The sequence below is a fragment of the Oncorhynchus nerka genome, linkage group LG17, assembly GCF_034236695.1.
Source record: "Oncorhynchus nerka isolate Pitt River linkage group LG17, Oner_Uvic_2.0, whole genome shotgun sequence".
In the NCBI taxonomy this organism is placed as follows: Eukaryota; Metazoa; Chordata; class Actinopteri; order Salmoniformes; family Salmonidae; genus Oncorhynchus; species Oncorhynchus nerka.
In genome coordinates this window covers 5,582,245-5,601,759 of record NC_088412.1, presented here as the reverse complement: position 1 = coordinate 5,601,759, position 19,515 = coordinate 5,582,245, and the positions used below count along the sequence as shown (strand labels likewise).

Below are 19,515 nucleotides of genomic sequence, written 5' to 3'. Positions count from 1 at the left end.
TAGGGGCCTGAGGGCACACAGTGTGTTGTAAAATCTGTGAGTGTGTTTTTAAAATTATGTAAACTGCCTTGATTTTGCTGGACCCTTGGCAGGAACTAATGGGGATCGATAATAATCCCCAGGAAGAGTAGATGCTGCCTTGGCAGGAACTAATGGGGATCCATAATAGACCCCAGGAAGAGTAGCTGCTGTCTTGACAGGAGCTAATGGGGATCCATAATAAACCCCAGGAAGAGTAGATGCTGCCTTGGCAGGAACTAATGGGGATCCATAATAAACCCCAGGAAGAGTAGCTGCTGCCTTGGCAGGAACTAATGGGGATCCATAATAAACCCCAGGAAGAGTAGCTGCTGCCTTGGCAGGAACTAATGGGGATCCATAATAAACCACAGGAAGAGTAGCTGCTGTCTTGGCAGAACTAATGGGGATCCATAACAAACCCCAGGAAGAGTAGCTGCTGCCTTGGCAAAAGGAACTAATGGGGATCCATAATGAACCTCAGGAAGAGTAGCTGCTGCCTTGGCAGGAACTAATGGGGATCCATAACAAACCCCAGGAAGAGTAGCTGCTGCCTTGGCAAAAGGAACTAATGGGGATCCATAATAAACCACAGGAAGAGTAGCTGCTGTCTTGGCAGAACTAATGGGGATCCATAATAAATACAAATACAAATAAATATTTGATTAAATGTGACAATAGGCCTGAGCCTAACCTTCCCCAGGGAGGGAGATCAGGAGCCTAACCTTCCCCAGGGAGGGAGATCAGGAGCCTAACCTACCCGGGGAGGGAGATCAGGAGCCTAACCCCCAGGGAGGGAGATCAGGAGCCTAACCTTCCCCAGGGAGGGAGATCAGGAGCCCAACCTTCCCCAGGGAGGGAGATCAGGAGCCTAACCCCCAGGGAGGGAGATCAGGAGCCTAACCTTCCCCAGGGAGGGAGATCAGGAGACTAACCTACCCGGGGAGGGAGATCAGGAGCCTAACCTTCCCCAGGGAGGGAGATCAGGAGCCTAACCTTCCCCAAGGAGGGAGATCAGGAGCCTCGCCTATCCAGGGAGGGAGATCAGGGAGGCAGCTAGCCTAGTGGTTGGAGCGTTGGGAAAGTAACCGAAAGGTTGCTAGATAATATTCCCGAGCTGACAAGGTAAAAATCTGTCGTCGTAGGCCGTTGTTGAAAAACTTGCCTAGTTAAATAAAGGTTCATGAGGAGCCCACCTAGACCTCCATCTGCAGCCCCTCCCCTAGCACCAGCCTCCTCCTACAGCCACAGCCCTCCCCCAGCCTCCATCTGCAACCCCTCCCCTAGCACCAGACTCCACCAGCAGCCACAGCCCCTCCCCCAGCACCAGCCTCCACCTGCAGCAACAGCCACTCCCCCAGCACCAGACTCCTCCTACAGGCACAGCCCCTCCCCCAGCACCAGCCTCCACCTGCAGCAACAGCCCCTCCCTCAGCACCAGCCTCCACCTGCAGCCACAGCCCCTCCCCCAGCATCCACCTGCAGCCACAGCCCCTCCCCAGCCTCCTCCTGCAGCCACAGCCCCTCCCCCAGCCTCCACCTGCAGCCACAGCCCCTCCCCCAGCCTCCACCTTCAGCCACAGCCCCTCCCCAGCCTCCACCTGCAGCCACAGCCCCTCCCCAGCCTCCACCTGCAGCCACAGCCCCTAACCAGCCTCCACCTGCAGCCACAGCCCCTCCCCCAGCCTCCACCTGCAGCCACAGCCCCTCCCCAGCCTCCACCTGCAGCCACAGCGCCCACCCCCAGCACCAACCCCCACCTGCAGCCACAGCCCCTCCCCAGCCTCCACCTGCAGCCACCCCTCCCCCCAGCCCCTCCCCCAGCCTACAGCTGGAGCCCTCCCCTAGCACTAGACTCTACCAGCAGCCACAGCCCCTCCCTCAGCACCAGACTCTACCAGCAGCCACAGCCCCTCCCTCAGCACCAGACTCTACCAGCAGCCACAGCCCCTCCCTCAGCACCAGACTCTACCAGCAGCCACAGCCCCTCCCTCAGCACCAGCCTCCACCTGCAGCAACAGCCACTCCCTCAGCACCAGCCTCCACCTGCAGCAACAGCCCCTCCCCCAGCACCAGCCTCCACCTGCAGCCACAGCCCCTCCCCCAGCACCAGCCTCCACCTGCAGCCACAGCCCCTCCCCCAGCATCCACCTGCAGCCACAGCCCCTCCCCCTTCCTCCACCTGCAGCCACAGCCCCTCCCCAGCCTCTTCCTGCAGCCACAGCCCCTCCCCAGCCTCTTCCTGCAGCCACAGCCCCTCCCCCAGCCTCCTCCTGCAGCCACAGCCCCTCCCCCAGCCTCCACCTGCAGCCACAGCCCCTCCCCCAGCCTCCACCTTCAGCCACAATCCCTCCCCCAGCCTCCACCTGCAGCCACAGCCCCTCCCCAGCCTCCACCTGCAGCCACAGCCCCTCCCCCAGCCTCCACCTGCAGCCACAGCCCCTCCCCAGCCTCCACCTGCAGCCACAGCGCCTCCCCAGCACCAACCTCCACCTGCAGCCACAGCCCCTCCCCAGGCTCCACCTGCATCAACAGCCCCTCCCCAGCCTCAATCTGCAGCCACAGCCCCTCCTCCAGCCTCCACCTGCAGCCACAGCCCCTCCCCAGGCCTCCACCTGAAGTCACAGCGCCTCCACCAGCACCAGCCTCCACCTGCAGCCACAGCCCCTCCCCCAGCATCCACCTGCAGCCACAGCCCCTCCCCAGCCTACAGCTGGAGCCACAGCCCCTCCCCCAGCCTCCACCTGCAGCAACAGCCCCTCCCCAGCCTCAATCTGCAGCCATAGCCCCTCCTCCAGCCTCCACCTGCAGCCACAGTCCCTCCCCAGCCTCCTCCTGCAGCCACAGCCCCTCCCCCAGCCTCCACCTGCAGCAACAGCCCCTCCCCCAGCCTCAATCTGCAGCCATAGCCCCTCCTCCAGCCTCCACCTGCAGCCACAGTCCCTCCCCAGCCTCCTCCTGCAGCCACAGCCCCCCCCAGCCTCCACCTGCAGCAACAGCCCCTCCCCAGCCTCAATCTGCAGCCATAGCCCCTCCTCCAGCCTCCACCTGCAGCCACAGTCCCTCCCCCAGCCTCCTCCTGCAGCCACAGTCCCTCCCCCAGCCTCCTCCTGCAGCCACAGCCCCTCCCCCAGCCTCCACCTGCAGCCACAGCCCCTCCCCAGCCTCCACCTGCAGCCACAGCCCCTCCCCAGCCTCCTCCTGCAGCCACAGTCCCTCCCCCAGACTCAATCTGCAGCCATAGCCCCTCCTCCAGCCTCCACCTGCAGCCACAGCCCCTCCCCCAGCCTCCTCCTGCAGCCACAGTCCCTCCCCCTGCCTCCTCCTGCAGCCACAGCCCCTCCCCCAGCCTCCTCCTGCAGCCATAGCCCTCCCCCAGCCTCCTCCTGCAGCCATAGCCCCTCCTCCAGCCTCCTCCTGCAGCCACAGCCCCTCCCCCAGCCTCCTCCTGCAGCCATAGCCCCTCCTCCAGCCTCCTCCTGCAGCCACAGCCCCTCCCCCAGCCTCCTCCTGCAGCCACAGTGAGCCTTCCAGCCCCATCCTCCCTCTTTATTTGTACACAGCAACAATTATAAGGCATAAATCATTGATATGTGTCAGTGTGACTGATATTAAGAAATGCCTGGGGTAGTTTCCCCACTCTTTGCTGGTCATGGGGCAGAACATGAGAACCCTGTGTCCGCATGGGTCGATAGACTCACATAAACAGTGTGTTAGCCCCTTCCTTTCAACGTGCCACTTCCAGTAGATGTCATTTGTGACACCTTCACAGTATAATCTCTCTCTCTCACAACCTCCACAGTATAATCTCTCTCTCTCTCTCTTAGTTTCTCTCTCACACCCTTCACAGTATAATCTCTCTCTCTCACAACCTTCACAGTATAATCTCTCTCTCTCTCTCTCTCTCTCTCTCACACCCTTCACAGTATAATCTCTCTCTCTCGTTCTTAATTTCTCTCTCACACCCTCCACAGTATAAGCTCTCTCTCTCTCTCTCTCTCTCTCTCTCTCTCTCTCTATCTCTCTCTCTCTTAGTTTCTCTCTCACAACCTCCACAGTATAATCTCTCTCTCTTAGATTGGGTCGGCGGGTGAGGACCTCCACAGTATAATCTCTCTCTCTCTCTCTTAGATCGGGTCGGCGGGTGAGGACCTCCACAGTATAATCTCTCTCTCTTAGATCGGGTCGGCGGGTGGGTCGTATAATCTCTCTCTCTCTTAGGGGGGGACCTCCACAGTATAATCTCTCTCTCTTAGATCGGGTCGGCGGGTGAGGACCTCCACAGTATAATCTCTCTCTCTCTTAGATCGGGTCGGCGGGTGAGGACCTCCACAGTATAATCTCTCTCTCTCTCTTAGATCGGGTCGGCGGGTGAGGACCTCCACAGTATAATCTCTCTCTCTCTCTCTTAGATCGGGTCGGCGGGTGAGGACCTCCACAGTATAATCTCTCTCTCTCTCTCTTAGATCGGGTCGGTGGGTGAGGACCTCCACAGTATAATCTCTCTCTCTCTCTTAGATCGGGTCGGCGGGTGAGGACCTCCACAGTATAATCTCTCTCTCTCTCTTAGATCGGGTCGGTGGGTGAGGACCTCCACAGTATAATCTCTCTCTCTTAGATCGGGTCGGGCGGGTGAGGACCTCCACAGTATAATCTCTCTCTCTTAGATCGGGTCGGTGGGTGAGGACCTCCACAGTATAATCTCTCTCTCTCTCTTAGATCGGGTCGGCGGGTGAGGACCTCCACAGTATAATCTCTCTCTCTTAGATCGGGTCGGCGGGTGAGGACCTCCACAGTATAATCTCTCTCTCTCTCTTAGATCGGGTCGGTGGGTGAGGACCTCCACAGTATAATCTCTCTCTCTCTCTTAGATCGGGTCGGCGGGTGAGGACCTCCACAGTATAATCTCTCTCTCTCACTTAGATCGGGTCGGCGGGTGAGGACCTCCACAGTATAATCTCTCTCTCTCTCTTAGATCGGGTCGGCGGGTGAGGACCTCCACAGTATAATCTCTCTCTTAGATCTCGGCGGGTGAGGACCTCCACAGTATAATCTCTCTCTCTCTCTCTTAGATCGGGTCGGCGGGTGAGGACCTCCACAGTATAATCTCTCTCTCTCTCTTAGATCTCTCTCGGGTGAGGACCTCCACAGTATAATCTCTCTCTCTCTCTTAGATGGGTCGGCGGGTGAGGACCTCCACAGTATAATCTCTCTCTCTCTCTCTTAGACCTCAGTATAATCTCTCTCTCTCTCGGGTGAGGACCTCCACAGTATAATCTCTCTCTCTCTCTTAGATCGGGTCGGCGGGTGAGGACCTCCACAGTATAATCTCTCTCTCTTAGATCGGGTCGGCGGGTGAGGACCTCCACAGTATAATCTCTCTCTCTCTCTTAGATCGGGTCGGCGGGTGAGGACCTCCACAGTATAATCTCTCTCTCTCTCTCTTAGATCGGGTCGGCGGGTGAGGACCTCCACAGTATAATCTCTCTCTCTCTCTCTTAGATCGGGTCGGCGGGTGAGGACCTCCACAGTATAATCTCTCTCTCTCTCTCTTAGATCGGGTCGGCGGGTGAGGACCTCCACAGTATAATCTCTCTCTCCGGGTGAGGACCTCCACAGTATAATCTCTCTCTCTCTCTTAGATCGGGTCGGCGGGTGAGGACCTCCACAGTATAATCTCTCTCTCTCTCAGATCGGGTCGACGGGTGAGGACCTCCACAGTATAATCTCTCTCTCTCTCTTAGATCGGGTCGGCGGGTGAGGACCTCCACAGTATAATCTCTCTCTCTCTTAGATCGGGTCGGCGGGTGAGGACCTCCACAGTATAATCTCTCTCTCTCTCTTAGATCGGGTCGGCGGGTGAGGACCTCCACAGTATAATCTCTCTCTCTCTCTTAGATCGGGTCGGCGGCGGGTGAGGACCTCCACAGTATAATCTCTCTCTCTCTCTCTTAGATCGGGTCGGCGGGTGAGGACCTCCACAGTATAATCTCTCTCTCTTAGATCGGGTCGGCGGGTGAGGACCTCCACAGTATAATCTCTCTCTCTCTCTTAGATCGGGTCGGCGGGTGAGGACCTCCACAGTATAATCTCTCTCTCTCTCTCTTAGATCGGGTCGGCGGGTGAGGACCTCCACAGTATAATCTCTCTCTCTTAGATCGGGTCGGCGGGTGAGGACCTCCACAGTATAATCTCTCTCTCTCTCTTAGATCGGGTCGGCGGGTGAGGACCTCCACAGTATAATCTCTCTCTCTCTCTCTTAGATCGGGTCGGCGGGTGAGGACCTCCACAGTATAATCTCTCTCTCTTAGATCGGGTCGGCGGGTGAGGACCTCCACAGTATAATCTCTCTCTCTCTCTTAGATCGGGTCGGCGGGTGAGGACCTCCACAGTATAATCTCTCTCTCTCTCTCTTAGATCGGGTCGGCGGGTGAGGACCTCCACAGTATAATCTCCTCTCTCTTAGATCGGGTCGGCGGGTGAGGACCTCCACAGTATAATCTCTCTCTCTCTCTTAGATCGGGTCGGTGGGTGAGGACCTCCACAGTATAATCTCTCTCTCTCTCTTAGATCGGGTCGGCGGGTGAGGACCTCCACAGTATAATCTCTCTCTTAGATCGGGTCGGGCGGGTGAGGACCTCCACAGTATAATCTCTCTCTCTCTCTCTTAGATCGGGTCGGCGGGTGAGGACCTCCACAGTATAATCTCTCTCTCTTAGATCGGGTCGGCGGGTGAGGACCTCCACAGTATAATCTCTCTCTCTTAGATCGGGTCGGCGGGTGAGGACCTCCACAGTATAATCTCTCTCTCTTAGATCGGGTCGGCGGGTGAGGACCTCCACAGTATAATCTCTCTCTCTCTCTCTTAGATCGGGTCGGCGGGTGAGGACCTCCACAGTATAATCTCTCTCTCTCTTAGATCGGGTCGGCGGGTGAGGACCTCCACAGTATAATCTCTCTCTCTCTCTCTCTTAGATCGGGTCGGCGGGTGAGGACCTCCACAGTATAATCTCTCTCTCTTAGATCGGGTCGGCGGGTGAGGACCTCCACAGTATAATCTCTCTCTCTCTCTTAGATCGGGTCGGCGGGTGAGGACCTCCACAGTATAATCTCTCTCTCTTAGATCGGGTCGGCGGGTGAGGACCTCCACAGTATAATCTCTCTCTCTCTCTCTTAGATCGGGTCGGCGGGTGAGGACCTCCACAGTATAATCTCTCTCTCTCTCTTAGATCGGGTCGGCGGGTGAGGACCTCCACAGTATAATCTCTCTCTCTCTTAGATCGGGTCGGCGGGTGAGGACCTCCACAGTATAATCTCTCTCTCTCTCTTAGATCGGGTCGGCGGGTGAGGACCTCCACAGTATAATCTCTCTCTCTCTCTCTTAGATCGGGTCGGCGGGTGAGGACCTCCACAGTATAATCTCTCTCTCTCTTAGATCGGGTCGGCGGGTGAGGACCTCCACAGTATAATCTCTCTCTCTCTCTTAGATCGGGTCGGCGGGTGAGGACCTCCACAGTATAATCTCTCTCTCTCTCTTAGATCGGGTCGGCGGGTGAGGACCTCCACAGTATAATCTCTCTCTCTCTCTTAGATCGGGTCGGCGGGTGAGGACCTCCACAGTATAATCTCTCTCTCTTAGATCGGGTCGGCGGGTGAGGACCTCCACAGTATAATCTCTCTCTCTCTCTTAGATCGGGTCGGCGGGTGAGGACCTCCACAGTATAATCTCTCTCTCTCTCTTAGATCGGGTCGCGGGTGAGGACCTCCACAGTATAATCTCTCTCTCTCTAGATCGGGTCTTAGATCGGGTGAGGACCTCCACAGTATAATCTCTCTCTCTCTCTTAGATCGGGTCGGCGGGTGAGGACCTCCACAGTATAATCTCTCTCTCTTAGATCGGGTCGGCGGGTGAGGACCTCCACAGTATAATCTCTCTCTCTCTCTTAGATCGGGTCGGCGGGTGAGGACCTCCACAGTATAATCTCTCTCTCTCTCTTAGATCGGGTCGGCGGGTGAGGACCTCCACAGTATAATCTCTCTCTCTCTCTCTTAGATCGGGTCGGCGGGTGAGGACCTCCACAGTATAATCTCTCTCTCTCTCTTAGATCGGGTCGGCGGGTGAGGACCTCCACAGTATAATCTCTCTCTCTCTCTTAGATCGGGTCGGCGGGTGAGGACCTCCACAGTATAATCTCTCTCTCTCTCTCTTAGATCGGGTCGGTGGGTGAGGACCTCCACAGTATAATCTCTCTCTCTCTCTTAGATCGGGTCGGCGGGTGAGGACCTCCACAGTATAATCTCTCTCTCTCTCTTAGATCGGGTCGGCGGGTGAGGACCTCCACAGTATAATCTCTCTCTCTCTTAGATCGGGTCGGCGGGTGAGGACCTCCACAGTATAATCTCTCTCTCTCTCTTAGATCGGGTCGGCGGGTGAGGACCTCCACAGTATAATCTCTCTCTCTCTCTCTTAGATCGGGTCGGCGGGTGAGGACCTCCACAGTATAATCTCTCTCTCTCTTAGATCGGGTCGGCGGGTGAGGACCTCCCACAGTATAATCTCTCTCTCTCTTAGATCGGGTCGGCGGGTGAGGACCTCCACAGTATAATCTCTCTCTCTCTCTTAGATCGGGTCGGCGGGTGAGGACCTCCACAGTATAATCTCTCTCTCTCTCTTAGATCGGGTCGGCGGGTGAGGACCTCCACAGTATAATCTCTCTCTCTCTTAGATCGGGTCGGGCGGGTGAGGACCTCCACAGTATAATCTCTCTCTCTCTCTTAGATCGGGTCGGGCGGGTGAGGACCTCCACAGTATAATCTCTCTCTCTCTCTTAGATCGGGTCGGCGGGTGAGGACCTCCACAGTATAATAGATCTGAGGACCTCCACAGTATCTCTCTCTCTTAGATCGGGTCGGCGGGTGAGGACCTCCACAGTATAATCTCTCTCTCTCTCTCTTAGATCGGGTCGGCGGGTGAGGACCTCCACAGTATAATCTCTCTCTCTCTCTCTTAGATCGGGTCGGCGGGTGAGGACCTCCACAGTATAATCTCTCTCTCTCTCTTAGATCGGGTCGGCGGGTGAGGACCTCCACAGTATAATCTCTCTCTCTCTCTCTTAGATCGGGTCGGCGGGTGAGGACCTCCACAGTATAATCTCTCTCTCTTAGATCGGGTCGGCGGGTGAGGACCTCCACAGTATAATCTCTCTCTCTCTCTTAGATCGGGTCGGCGGGTGAGGACCTCCACAGTATAATCTCTCTCTCTCTCTCTTAGATCGGGTCGGCGGGTGAGGACCTCCACAGTATAATCTCTCTCTCTCTTTTAGATCGGGTCGGCGGGTGAGGACCTCCACAGTATAATCTCTCTCTCTCTCTTAGATCGGGTCGGCGGGTGAGGACCTCCACAGTATAATCTCTCTCTCGTAGATTGGGTCGGCGGGTGAGGACCTCCACAGTATAATCTCTCTCTCTTAGATCGGGTCGCGGGTGAGGACCTCCACAGTATAATCTCTCTCTCTCTTAGATCGGGTCGGGCGGGTGAGGACCTCCACAGTATAATCTCTCTCTCTCTCTTAGATCGGGTCGGCGGGTGAGGACCTCCACAGTATAATCTCTCTCTCTCTCTTAGATCGGGTCTTTGGTGAGGACCTCCACAGTATAATCTCGCTCTCTCTCTCTCTCTTAGATCGGGTCGGCGGGTGAGGACCTCCACAGTATAATCTCTCTCTCTCTCTTAGATCGGGTCGGCGGGTGAGGACCTCCACAGTATAATCTCTCTCTCTTAGATCGGGTGGCGGGTGAGGACCTCCACAGTATAATCTCTCTCTCTCTTAGATCGGGTCGGCGGGTGAGGACCTCCACAGTATAATCTCTCTCTCTCTCTCTTAGATCGGGTCGGCGGGTGAGGACCTCCACAGTATAATCTCTCTCTCTCTCGTAGATCGGGTCGGCGGGTGAGGACCTCCACAGTATAATCTCTCTCTCTCTTAGATCGGGTCGACGGGTGAGGACCTCCACAGTATAATCTCTCTCTCTCTTAGATCGGGTCGGCGGGTGAGGACCTCCACAGTATAATCTCTCTCTCTCTTAGATCGGGTCGGCGGGTGAGGACCTCCACAGTATAATCTCTCTCTCTCTCTCTTAGATCGGGTCGGCGGGTGAGGACCTCCACAGTATAATCTCTCTCTCTCTCTTAGATCGGGTCGGCGGGTGAGGACCTCCACAGTATAATCTCTCTCTCGTAGATTGGGTCGGCGGGTGAGGACCTCCACAGTATAATCTCTCTCTCTCTCTCTTAGATCGGGTCGGCGGGTGAGGACCTCCACAGTATAATCTCTCTCTCTCTCTTAGATCGGGTCGGCGGGTGAGGACCTCCACAGTATAATCTCGCTCTCTCTCTCTCTTAGATCGGGTCGGCGGGTGAGGACCTCCACAGTATAATCTCTCTCTCTCTTAGATCGGGTCGGCGGGTGAGGACCTCCACAGTATCGCTCTCTCTCTCTCTCTTAGATCGGGTCGGGTGAGGACCTCCACAGTATAATCTCTCTCTCTTAGATCGGGTCGGCGGGTGAGGACCTCCACAGTATAATCTCTCTCTCTCTCTCTTAGATCGGGTCGGCGGGTGAGGACCTCCACAGTATAATCTCTCTCTCGTAGATTGGGTCGGCGGGTGAGGACCTCCACAGTATAATCTCTCTCTCTCTTAGATCGGGTCGGCGGGTGAGGACCTCCACAGTATAATCTCTCTCTCTCTCTCTTAGATCGGGTCGGCGGGTGAGGACCTCCACAGTATAATCTCTCTCTCGTAGATCGGGTCGGCGGGTGAGGACCTCCACAGTATAATCTCTCTCTCTCTCTCTTAGATCGGGTCGGCGGGTGAGGACCTCCACAGTATAATCTCTCTCTCTCTCTCTTAGATCGGGTCGGCGGGTGAGGACCTCCACAGTATAATCTCTCTCTCTTAGATCGGGTTAGGGTGAGGACCTCCACAGTATAATCTCTCTCTTAGATCGGGTCGGCGGGTGAGGACCTCCACAGTATAATCTCTCTCTCTCTCTTAGATCGGTCGGCGGGTGAGGACCTCCACAGTATAATCTCTCTCTCTCTCTCTCTTAGATCGGGTCGGCGGGTGAGGACCTCCACAGTATAATCTCTCTCTCTCTTAGATCGGGTCGGCGGGTGAGGACCTCCACAGTATAATCTCTCTCTCTCTCTCTTAGATCGGGTCGGCGGGTGAGGACCTCCACAGTATAATCTCTCTCTCTCTTAGATCGGGTCGGCGGGTGAGACCTCCACAGTATAATCTCTCTCTCTCTCTTAGATCGGTCGGCGGGTGAGGACCTCCACAGTATAATCTCTCTCTCTCTCTTAGATCGGGTCGGCGGGTGAGGACCTCCACAGTATAATCTCTCTCTCTCTTAGATCGGGTCGGGCGGGTGAGGACCTCCACAGTATAATCTCTCTCTCTCTTAGATCGGGTCGGCGGGTGAGGACCTCCACAGTATAATCTCTCTCTCTCTCTCTTAGATCGGGTCGGCGGGTGAGGACCTCCACAGTATAATCTCTCTCTCTCTCTTAGATCGGGTCGGCGGGTGAGGACCTCCACAGTATAATCTCTCTCTCTCTCTCTTAGATCGGGTCGGCGGGTGAGGACCTCCACAGTATAATCTCTCTCTCTCTCTCTTAGATCGGGTCGCGGGTGAGGACCTCCACAGTATAATCTCTCTCTCTTAGATCGGGTCGGTGGGTGAGGACCTCCACAGTATAATCTCTCTCTCTCTTAGATCGGGTCGGCGGGTGAGGACCTCCACAGTATAATCTCTCTCTCTTAGATCGGGTCGGCGGGTGAGGACCTCCACAGTATAATCTCTCTCTCTCTCTCTTAGATCGGGTCGGCGGGTGAGGACCTCCACAGTATCTCTCTCTCTCTCTTAGATCGGGTCGGCGGGTGAGGACCTCCACAGTATAATCTCTCTCTCTCTCTCTTAGATCGGGTCGGCGGGTGAGGACCTCCACAGTATAATCTCTCTCTCTTAGATCGGGTCGGCGGGTGAGGACCTCCACAGTATAATCTCTCTCTCTCTCTTAGATCGGGTCGGCGGGTGAGGACCTCCACAGTATAATCTCTCTCTCTCTCTTAGATCGGGTCGGCGGGTGAGGACCTCCACAGTATAATCTCTCTCTCTCTCTTAGATCGGGTCGGCGGGTGAGGACCTCCACAGTATAATCTCTCTCTCTCTCTTAGATCGGGTCGGCGGGTGAGGACCTCCACAGTATAATCTCTCTCTCTTAGATCGGGTCGGCGGGTGAGGACCTCCACAGTATAATCTCTCTCTCTTAGATCGGGTCGGACGGGTGAGGACCTCCACAGTATAATCTCTCTCTCTCTTAGATCGGGTCGGCGGGTGAGGACCTCCACAGTATAATCTCTCTCTCTTAGATCGGGTCGGCGGGTGAGGACCTCCACAGTATAATCTCTCTCTCTCTCTCTTAGATCGGGTCGGCGGGTGAGGACCTCCACAGTATAATCTCTCTCTTAGATCGGGTCGGCGGGTGAGGACCTCCACAGTATAATCTCTCTCTCTCTCTTAGATCGGGTCGACGGCGGGTGAGGACCTCCACAGTATAATCTCTCTCTCTCTCTTAGATCGGGTCGGCGGGTGAGGACCTCCACAGTATAATCTCTCTCTCTTAGATCGGGTCGACGGGTGAGGACCTCCACAGTATAATCTCTCTCTCTCTCTTAGATCGGGTCGGCGGGTGAGGACCTCCACAGTATAATCTCTCTCTCTCTCGTAGATCGGGTCGGCGGGTGAGGACCTCCACAGTATAATCTCTCTCTCTCTTAGATCGGGTCGGCGGGTGAGGACCTCCACAGTATAATCTCTCTCTCTCTTAGATCGGGTCGGCGGGTGAGGACCTCCACAGTATAATCTCTCTCTCTCTTAGATCGGGTCGGCGGGTGAGGACCTCCACAGTATAATCTCTCTCTCTCTTAGATCGGGTCGGCGGGTGAGGACCTCCACAGTATAATCTCTCTCTCTCTTAGATCGGGTCGGGCGGGTGAGGACCTCCACAGTATATCTCTCTCTCTCTTAGATCGGGTCGGCGGGTGAGGACCTCCACAGTATAATCTCTCTCTCTCTTAGATCGGGTCGGCGGGTGAGGACCTCCACAGTATAATCTCTCTCTCTCTCTTAGATCGGGTCGGCGGGTGAGGACCTCCACAGTATAATCTCTCTCTCGTAGATTGGGTCGGCGGGTGAGGACCTCCACAGTATAATCTCTCTCTCTCTCTCTTAGATCGGGTCGGCGGGTGAGGACCTCCACAGTATAATCTCTCTCTCTCTCTTAGATCGGGTCGGCGGGTGAGGACCTCCACAGTATAATCTCTCTCTCTTAGATCGGGTCGGCGGGTGAGGACCTCCACAGTATAATCTCTCTCTCTCTCTCTCTTAGATCGGGTCGGCGGGTGAGGACCTCCACAGTATAATCTCTCTCTCTTAGATCGGGTCGGGTGAGGACCTCCACAGTATAATCTCTCTCTCTCTCTCTTAGATCGGGTCGGCGGGTGAGGACCTCCACAGTATAATCTCTCTCTCTCTCTTAGATCGGGTCGACGGGTGAGGACCTCCACAGTATAATCTCTCTCTCTCTCTTAGATCGGGTCGGGTGAGGACCTCCACAGTATAATCTCTCTCTCTCTTAGATCGGGTCGGCGGGTGAGGACCTCCACAGTATAATCTCTCTCTCTTAGATCGGGTCGGCGGGTGAGGACCTCCACAGTATAATCTCGCTCTCTCTCTCTCTTAGATCGGGTCGGCGGGTGAGGACCTCCACAGTATAATCTCTCTCTCTCTCTTAGATCGGGTCGGCGGGTGAGGACCTCCACAGTATAATCTCTCTCTCTCTCTTAGATCGGGTCGGCGGGTGAGGACCTCCACAGTATAATCTCTCTCTCTCTCTCTTAGATCGGGTCGGCGGGTGAGGACCTCCACAGTATAATCTCTCTCTCTCTCTTAGATCGGGTCGGCGGGTGAGGACCTCCACAGTATAATCTCTCTCTCTCTCTCTTAGATCGGGTCGGCGGGTGAGGACCTCCACAGTATAATCTCTCTCTCTCTCTTAGATCGGGTCGGCGGGTGAGGACCTCCACAGTATAATCTCTCTCTCTCTCTCTTAGATCGGGTCGGCGGGTGAGGACCTCCACAGTATAATCTCTCTCTCTCTCTCTTAGATCGGGTCGGCGGGTGAGGACCTCCACAGTATAATCTCGCTCTCTCTCTCTCTTAGATCGGGTCGGCGGGTGAGGACCTCCACAGTATAATCTCTCTCTCTCTCTCTTAGATCGGGTCGGCGGGTGAGGACCTCCACAGTATAATCTCTCTCTCTCTCTCTTAGATCGGGTCGGCGGGTGAGGACCTCCACAGTATAATCTCTCTCTCTCTCTTAGATCGGGTCGGCGGGTGAGGACCTCCACAGTATAATCTCTCTCTCTCTCTTAGATCGGGTCGGCGGGTGAGGACCTCCACAGTATAATCTCTCTCTCTTAGATCGGGTCGGCGGGTGAGGACCTCCACAGTATAATCTCTCTCTCTTAGATCGGGTCGGTGGGTGAGGACCTCCACAGTATAATCTCTCTCTCTCTTAGATCGGGTCGGCGGGTGAGGACCTCCACAGTATAATCTCTCTCTCTTAGATCGGGTCGGCAGCGGGTGAGGACCTCCACAGTATAATCTCTCTCTCTCTCTTAGATCGGGTCGGCGGGTGAGGACCTCCACAGTATAATCTCTCTCTCTCTCTTAGATCGGGTCGGCGGGTGAGGACCTCCACAGTATAATCTCTCTCTCTCTCTCTTAGATCGGGTCGGCGGGTGAGGACCTCCACAGTATAATCTCTCTCTCTTAGATCGGGTCGGCGGGTGAGGACCTCCACAGTATAATCTCTCTCTCTCTTAGATCGGGTCGGCGGGTGAGGACCTCCACAGTATAATCTCTCTCTCTCTTAGATCGGGTCGGCGGGTGAGGACCTCCACAGTATAATCTCTCTCTCTCTCTCTTAGATCGGGTCGGCGGGTGAGGACCTCCACAGTATAATCTCTCTCTCTTAGATCGGGTCGGCGGGTGAGGACCTCCACAGTATCTCTCTCTCTCTCTTAGATCGGGTCGGTGGGTGAGGACCTCCACAGTATAATCTCTCTCTCTCTTAGATCGGGTCGGCGGGTGAGGACCTCCACAGTATAATCTCTCTCTCTTAGATCGGGTCGGCGGGTGAGGACCTCCACAGTATAATCTCTCTCTCTCTCTCTTAGATCGGGTCGGCGGGTGAGGACCTCCACAGTATAATCTCTCTCTCTCTCTCTTAGATCGGGTCGGCGGGTGAGGACCTCCACAGTATAATCTCTCTCTCTTAGATCGGGTCGGCGGGTGAGGACCTCCACAGTATAATCTCTCTCTCTCTCTTAGATCGGGTCGGCGGGTGAGGACCTCCACAGTATAATCTCTCTCTCTTAGATCGGGTCGGTGGGTGAGGACCTCCACAGTATAATCTCTCTCTCTCTTAGATCGGGTCGGCGGGTGAGGACCTCCACAGTATAATCTCTCTCTCTTAGATCGGGTCGGCGGGTGAGGACCTCCACAGTATAATCTCTCTCTCTTAGATCGGGTCGCGGGTGAGGACCTCCACAGTATAATCTCTCTCTCTCTCTTAGATCGGGTCGGCGGGTGAGGACCTCCACAGTATAATCTCTCTCTCTTAGATCGGGTCGGCGGGTGAGGACCTCCACAGTATAATCTCTCTCTCTCTCTTAGATCGGGTCGGCGGGTGAGGACCTCCACAGTATAATCTCTCTCTCTTAGATCGGGTCGGGCGGGTGAGGACCTCCACAGTATAATCTCTCTCTCTCTCTTAGATCGGGTCGCGGGTGAGGACCTCCACAGTATAATCTCTCTCTCTCTTAGATCGGGTCGGCGGGTGAGGACCTCCACAGTATAATCTCTCTCTCTCTCTCTCTTAGATCGGGTCGGCGGGTGAGGACCTCCACAGTATAATCTCTCTCTCTCTCTTAGATCGGGTCGGCGGGTGAGGACCTCCACAGTATAATCTCTCTCTCTCTCTTAGATCGGGTCGACGGGTGAGGACCTCCACAGTATAATCTCTCTCTCTCTCTTAGATCGGGTCGGCGGGTGAGGACCTCCACAGTATAATCTCTCTCTCTCTCTTAGATCGGGTCGGCGGGTGAGGACCTCCACAGTATAATCTCTCTCTCTCTTAGATCGGGTCGGCGGGTGAGGACCTCCACAGTATAATCTCTCTCTCTCTTAGATCGGGTCGGCGGGTGAGGACCTCCACAGTATAATCTCTCTCTCTCTTAGATCGGGTCGGCGGGTGAGGACCTCCACAGTATAATCTCTCTCTCTAGATCGGGTCGGACGGGTGAGGACCTCCACAGTATAATCTCTCTCTCTCTTAGATCGGGTCGGCGGGTGAGGACCTCCACAGTATAATCTCTCTCTCTTAGATCGGGTCGGCGGGTGAGGACCTCCACAGTATAATCTCTCTCTTCTTAGATCGGGTCGACGGGTGAGGACCTCCACAGTATAATCTCTCTCTCTCTTAGATCGGGTCGGCGGGTGAGGACCTCCACAGTATAATCTCTCTCTCTCTCTTAGATCGGGTCGGCGGGTGAGGACCTCCACAGTATAATCTCTCTCTCTCTTAGATCGGGTCGACGGGTGAGGACCTCCACAGTATAATCTCTCTCTCTCTCTTAGATCGGGTCGGCGGGTGAGGACCTCCACAGTATAATCTCTCTCTCGTAGATTGGGTCGGCGGGTGAGGACCTCCACAGTATAATCTCTCTCTCTCTCTTAGATCGGGTCGGCGGGTGAGGACCTCCACAGTATAATCTCTCTCTCTCTCTCTTAGATCGGGTCGGCGGGTGAGGACCTCCACAGTATAATCTCTCTCTCTTAGATCGGGTCGGCGGGTGAGGACCTCCACAGTATAATCTCTCTCTCTTAGATCGGGTCGGCGGGTGAGGACCTCCACAGTATAATCTCTCTCTCTTAGATCGGGTCGGCGGGTGAGGACCTCCACAGTATAATCTCTCTCTCTCTCTCTTAGATCGGGTCGGCGGGTGAGGACCTCCACAGTATAATCTCTCTCTCTCTCGTAGATCGGGTCGGCGGGTGAGGACCTCCACAGTGTAATCTCTCTCTCTCTCTTAGATCGGGTCGACGGGTGAGGACCTCCACAGTATAATCTCTCTCTCTCTTAGATCGGGTCGGCGGGTGAGGACCTCCACAGTATAATCTCTCTCTCTCTCTCTCTTAGATCGGGTCGGCGGGTGAGGACCTCCACAGTATAATCTCTCTCTCTTAGATCGGGTCGGCGGGTGAGGACCTCCACAGTATAATCTCTCTCTCTCTCTCTTAGATCGGGTCGGCGGGTGAGGACCTCCACAGTATAATCTCTCTCTCTTAGATCGGGTCGGCGGGTGAGGACCTCCACAGTATAATCTCTCTCTCTCTTAGATCGGGTCGACGGGTGAGGACCTCCACAGTATAATCTCTCTCTCTCTCTTAGATCTCGGCGGGTGAGGACCTCCACAGTATAATCTCTCTCTCTCTTAGATCGGGTCGGCGGGTGAGGACCTCCACAGTATAATCTCTCTCTCTCTCTTAGATCGGGTCGGCGGGTGAGGACCTCCACAGTATAATCTCTCTCTCTCTCTTAGATCGGGTCGGCGGGTGAGGACCTCCACAGTATAATCTCTCTCTCTCTCTCTTAGATCGGGTCGGCGGGTGAGGACCTCCACAGTATAATCTCTCTCTCTCTTAGATCGGGTCGGCGGGTGAGGACCTCCACAGTATAATCTCTCTCTCTCTCTCTTAGATCGGGTCGGCGGGTGAGGACCTCCACAGTATAATCTCTCTCTCTCTCTCTTAGATCGGGTCGGCGGGTGAGGACCTCCACAGTATAATCTCTCTCTCTTAGATCGGGTCGGCGGGTGAGGACCTCCACAGTATAATCTCTCTCTCTTAGATCGGGTCTCGGGTGAGGACCTCCACAGTATAATCTCTCTCTCTCTAGATCGGGTCGGCGGGTGAGGACCTCCACAGTATAATCTCTCTCTCTTAGATCGGGTCGGGTGAGGACCTCCACAGTATAATCTCTCTCTCTCTCTCTTAGATCGGGTCGGCGGGTGAGGACCTCCACAGTATAATCTCTCTCTCTCTCTTAGATGGGTCGGCGGGTGAGGACCTCCACAGTATAATCTCTCTCTCTCTCTCTCTTAGATCGGGTCGGCGGGTGAGGACCTCCACAGTATAATCTCTCTCTCTCTCTTAGATCGGGTCGGCGGGTGAGGACCTCCACAGTATAATCTCTCTCTCTCTTAGATCGGGTCGGCGGGTGAGGACCTCCACAGTATAATCTCTCTCTCTCTCTCTTAGATCGGGTCGGCGGGTGAGGACCTCCACAGTATAATCTCTCTCTCTCTCTTAGATCGGGTCGGCGGGTGAGGACCTCCACAGTATAATCTCTCTCTCTCTCTCTTAGATCGGGTCGGCGGGTGAGGACCTCCACAGTATAATCTCTCTCTCTCTCTCTTAGATCGGGTCGGCGGGTGAGGACCTCCACAGTATAATCTCTCTCTCTCTCTTAGATCGGGTCGGCGGGTGAGGACCTCCACAGTATAATCTCTCTCTCTCTCTTAGATCGGGTCGGCGGGTGAGGACCTCCACAGTATAATCTCTCTCTCTTAGATCGGGTCGACGGGTGAGGACCTCCACAGTATAATAATCTCTCTCTCTTAGATCGGGTCGGCGGGTGAGGACCTCCACAGTATAATCTCTCTCTCTAGATCGGGTCGGCGGGTGAGGACCTCCACAGTATAATCTCTCTCTCTCTCTCTCTTAGATCGGGTCGACGGGTGAGGACCTCCACAGTATAATCTCTCTCTCTCTTAGATCGGGTCGGCGGGTGAGGACCTCCACAGTATAATCTCTCTCTTAGATCGGGTCGGGCGGGTGAGGACCTCCACAGTATAATCTCTCTCTCTCTTAGATCGGGTCGGCGGGTGAGGACCTCCACAGTATAATCTCTCTCTCGTAGATTGGGTCGGCGGGTGAGGACCTCCACAGTATAATCTCTCTCTCTCTCTCTTAGATCGGGTCGGCGGGTGAGGACCTCCACAGTATAATCTCTCTCTCTCTCTTAGATCGGGTCGGCGGGTGAGGACCTCCACAGTATAATCTCTCTCTCTTAGATCGGGTCGGCGGGTGAGGACCTCCACAGTATAATCTCTCTCTTAGATCGGGTCGACGGGTGAGGACCTCCACAGTATAATCTCTCTCTCTCTCTTAGATCGGGTCGGCGGGTGAGGACCTCCACAGTATAATCTCTCTCTCGTAGATCGGGTCGGCGGGTGAGGACCTCCACAGTATAATCTCTCTCTCTCTCTCTTAGATCGGGTCGGCGGGTGAGGACCTCCACAGT

At 55.2% G+C, this 19,515-nt stretch overlaps 2 protein-coding genes across 2 annotated transcripts in view; one reads left to right on the top strand and one right to left on the bottom strand.

Annotated features, from left to right (window-relative positions):
• LOC135561317 (uncharacterized) overlaps positions 1-19,515 on the bottom strand; it is a 755,535-nt gene that overhangs the window by 271,825 nt on the left and 464,195 nt on the right. The gene's annotated exons all lie outside the window — the stretch shown is intronic.
• Positions 1,202-3,262, top strand: LOC135561305 (uncharacterized). The gene has a single exon (XM_065002747.1). It carries the CDS (start codon positions 1,202-1,204, stop codon positions 3,260-3,262), a length of 2,061 nt encoding a protein of 686 aa, XP_064858819.1.

Bases quoted from the DNA above. Each gene is read 5' to 3' on its own strand.
- LOC135561305 (XM_065002747.1), top strand. From the start codon at position 1,202: ATGAGGAGCCCACCTAGACCTCCATCTGCAGCCCCTCCCCTAGCACCA.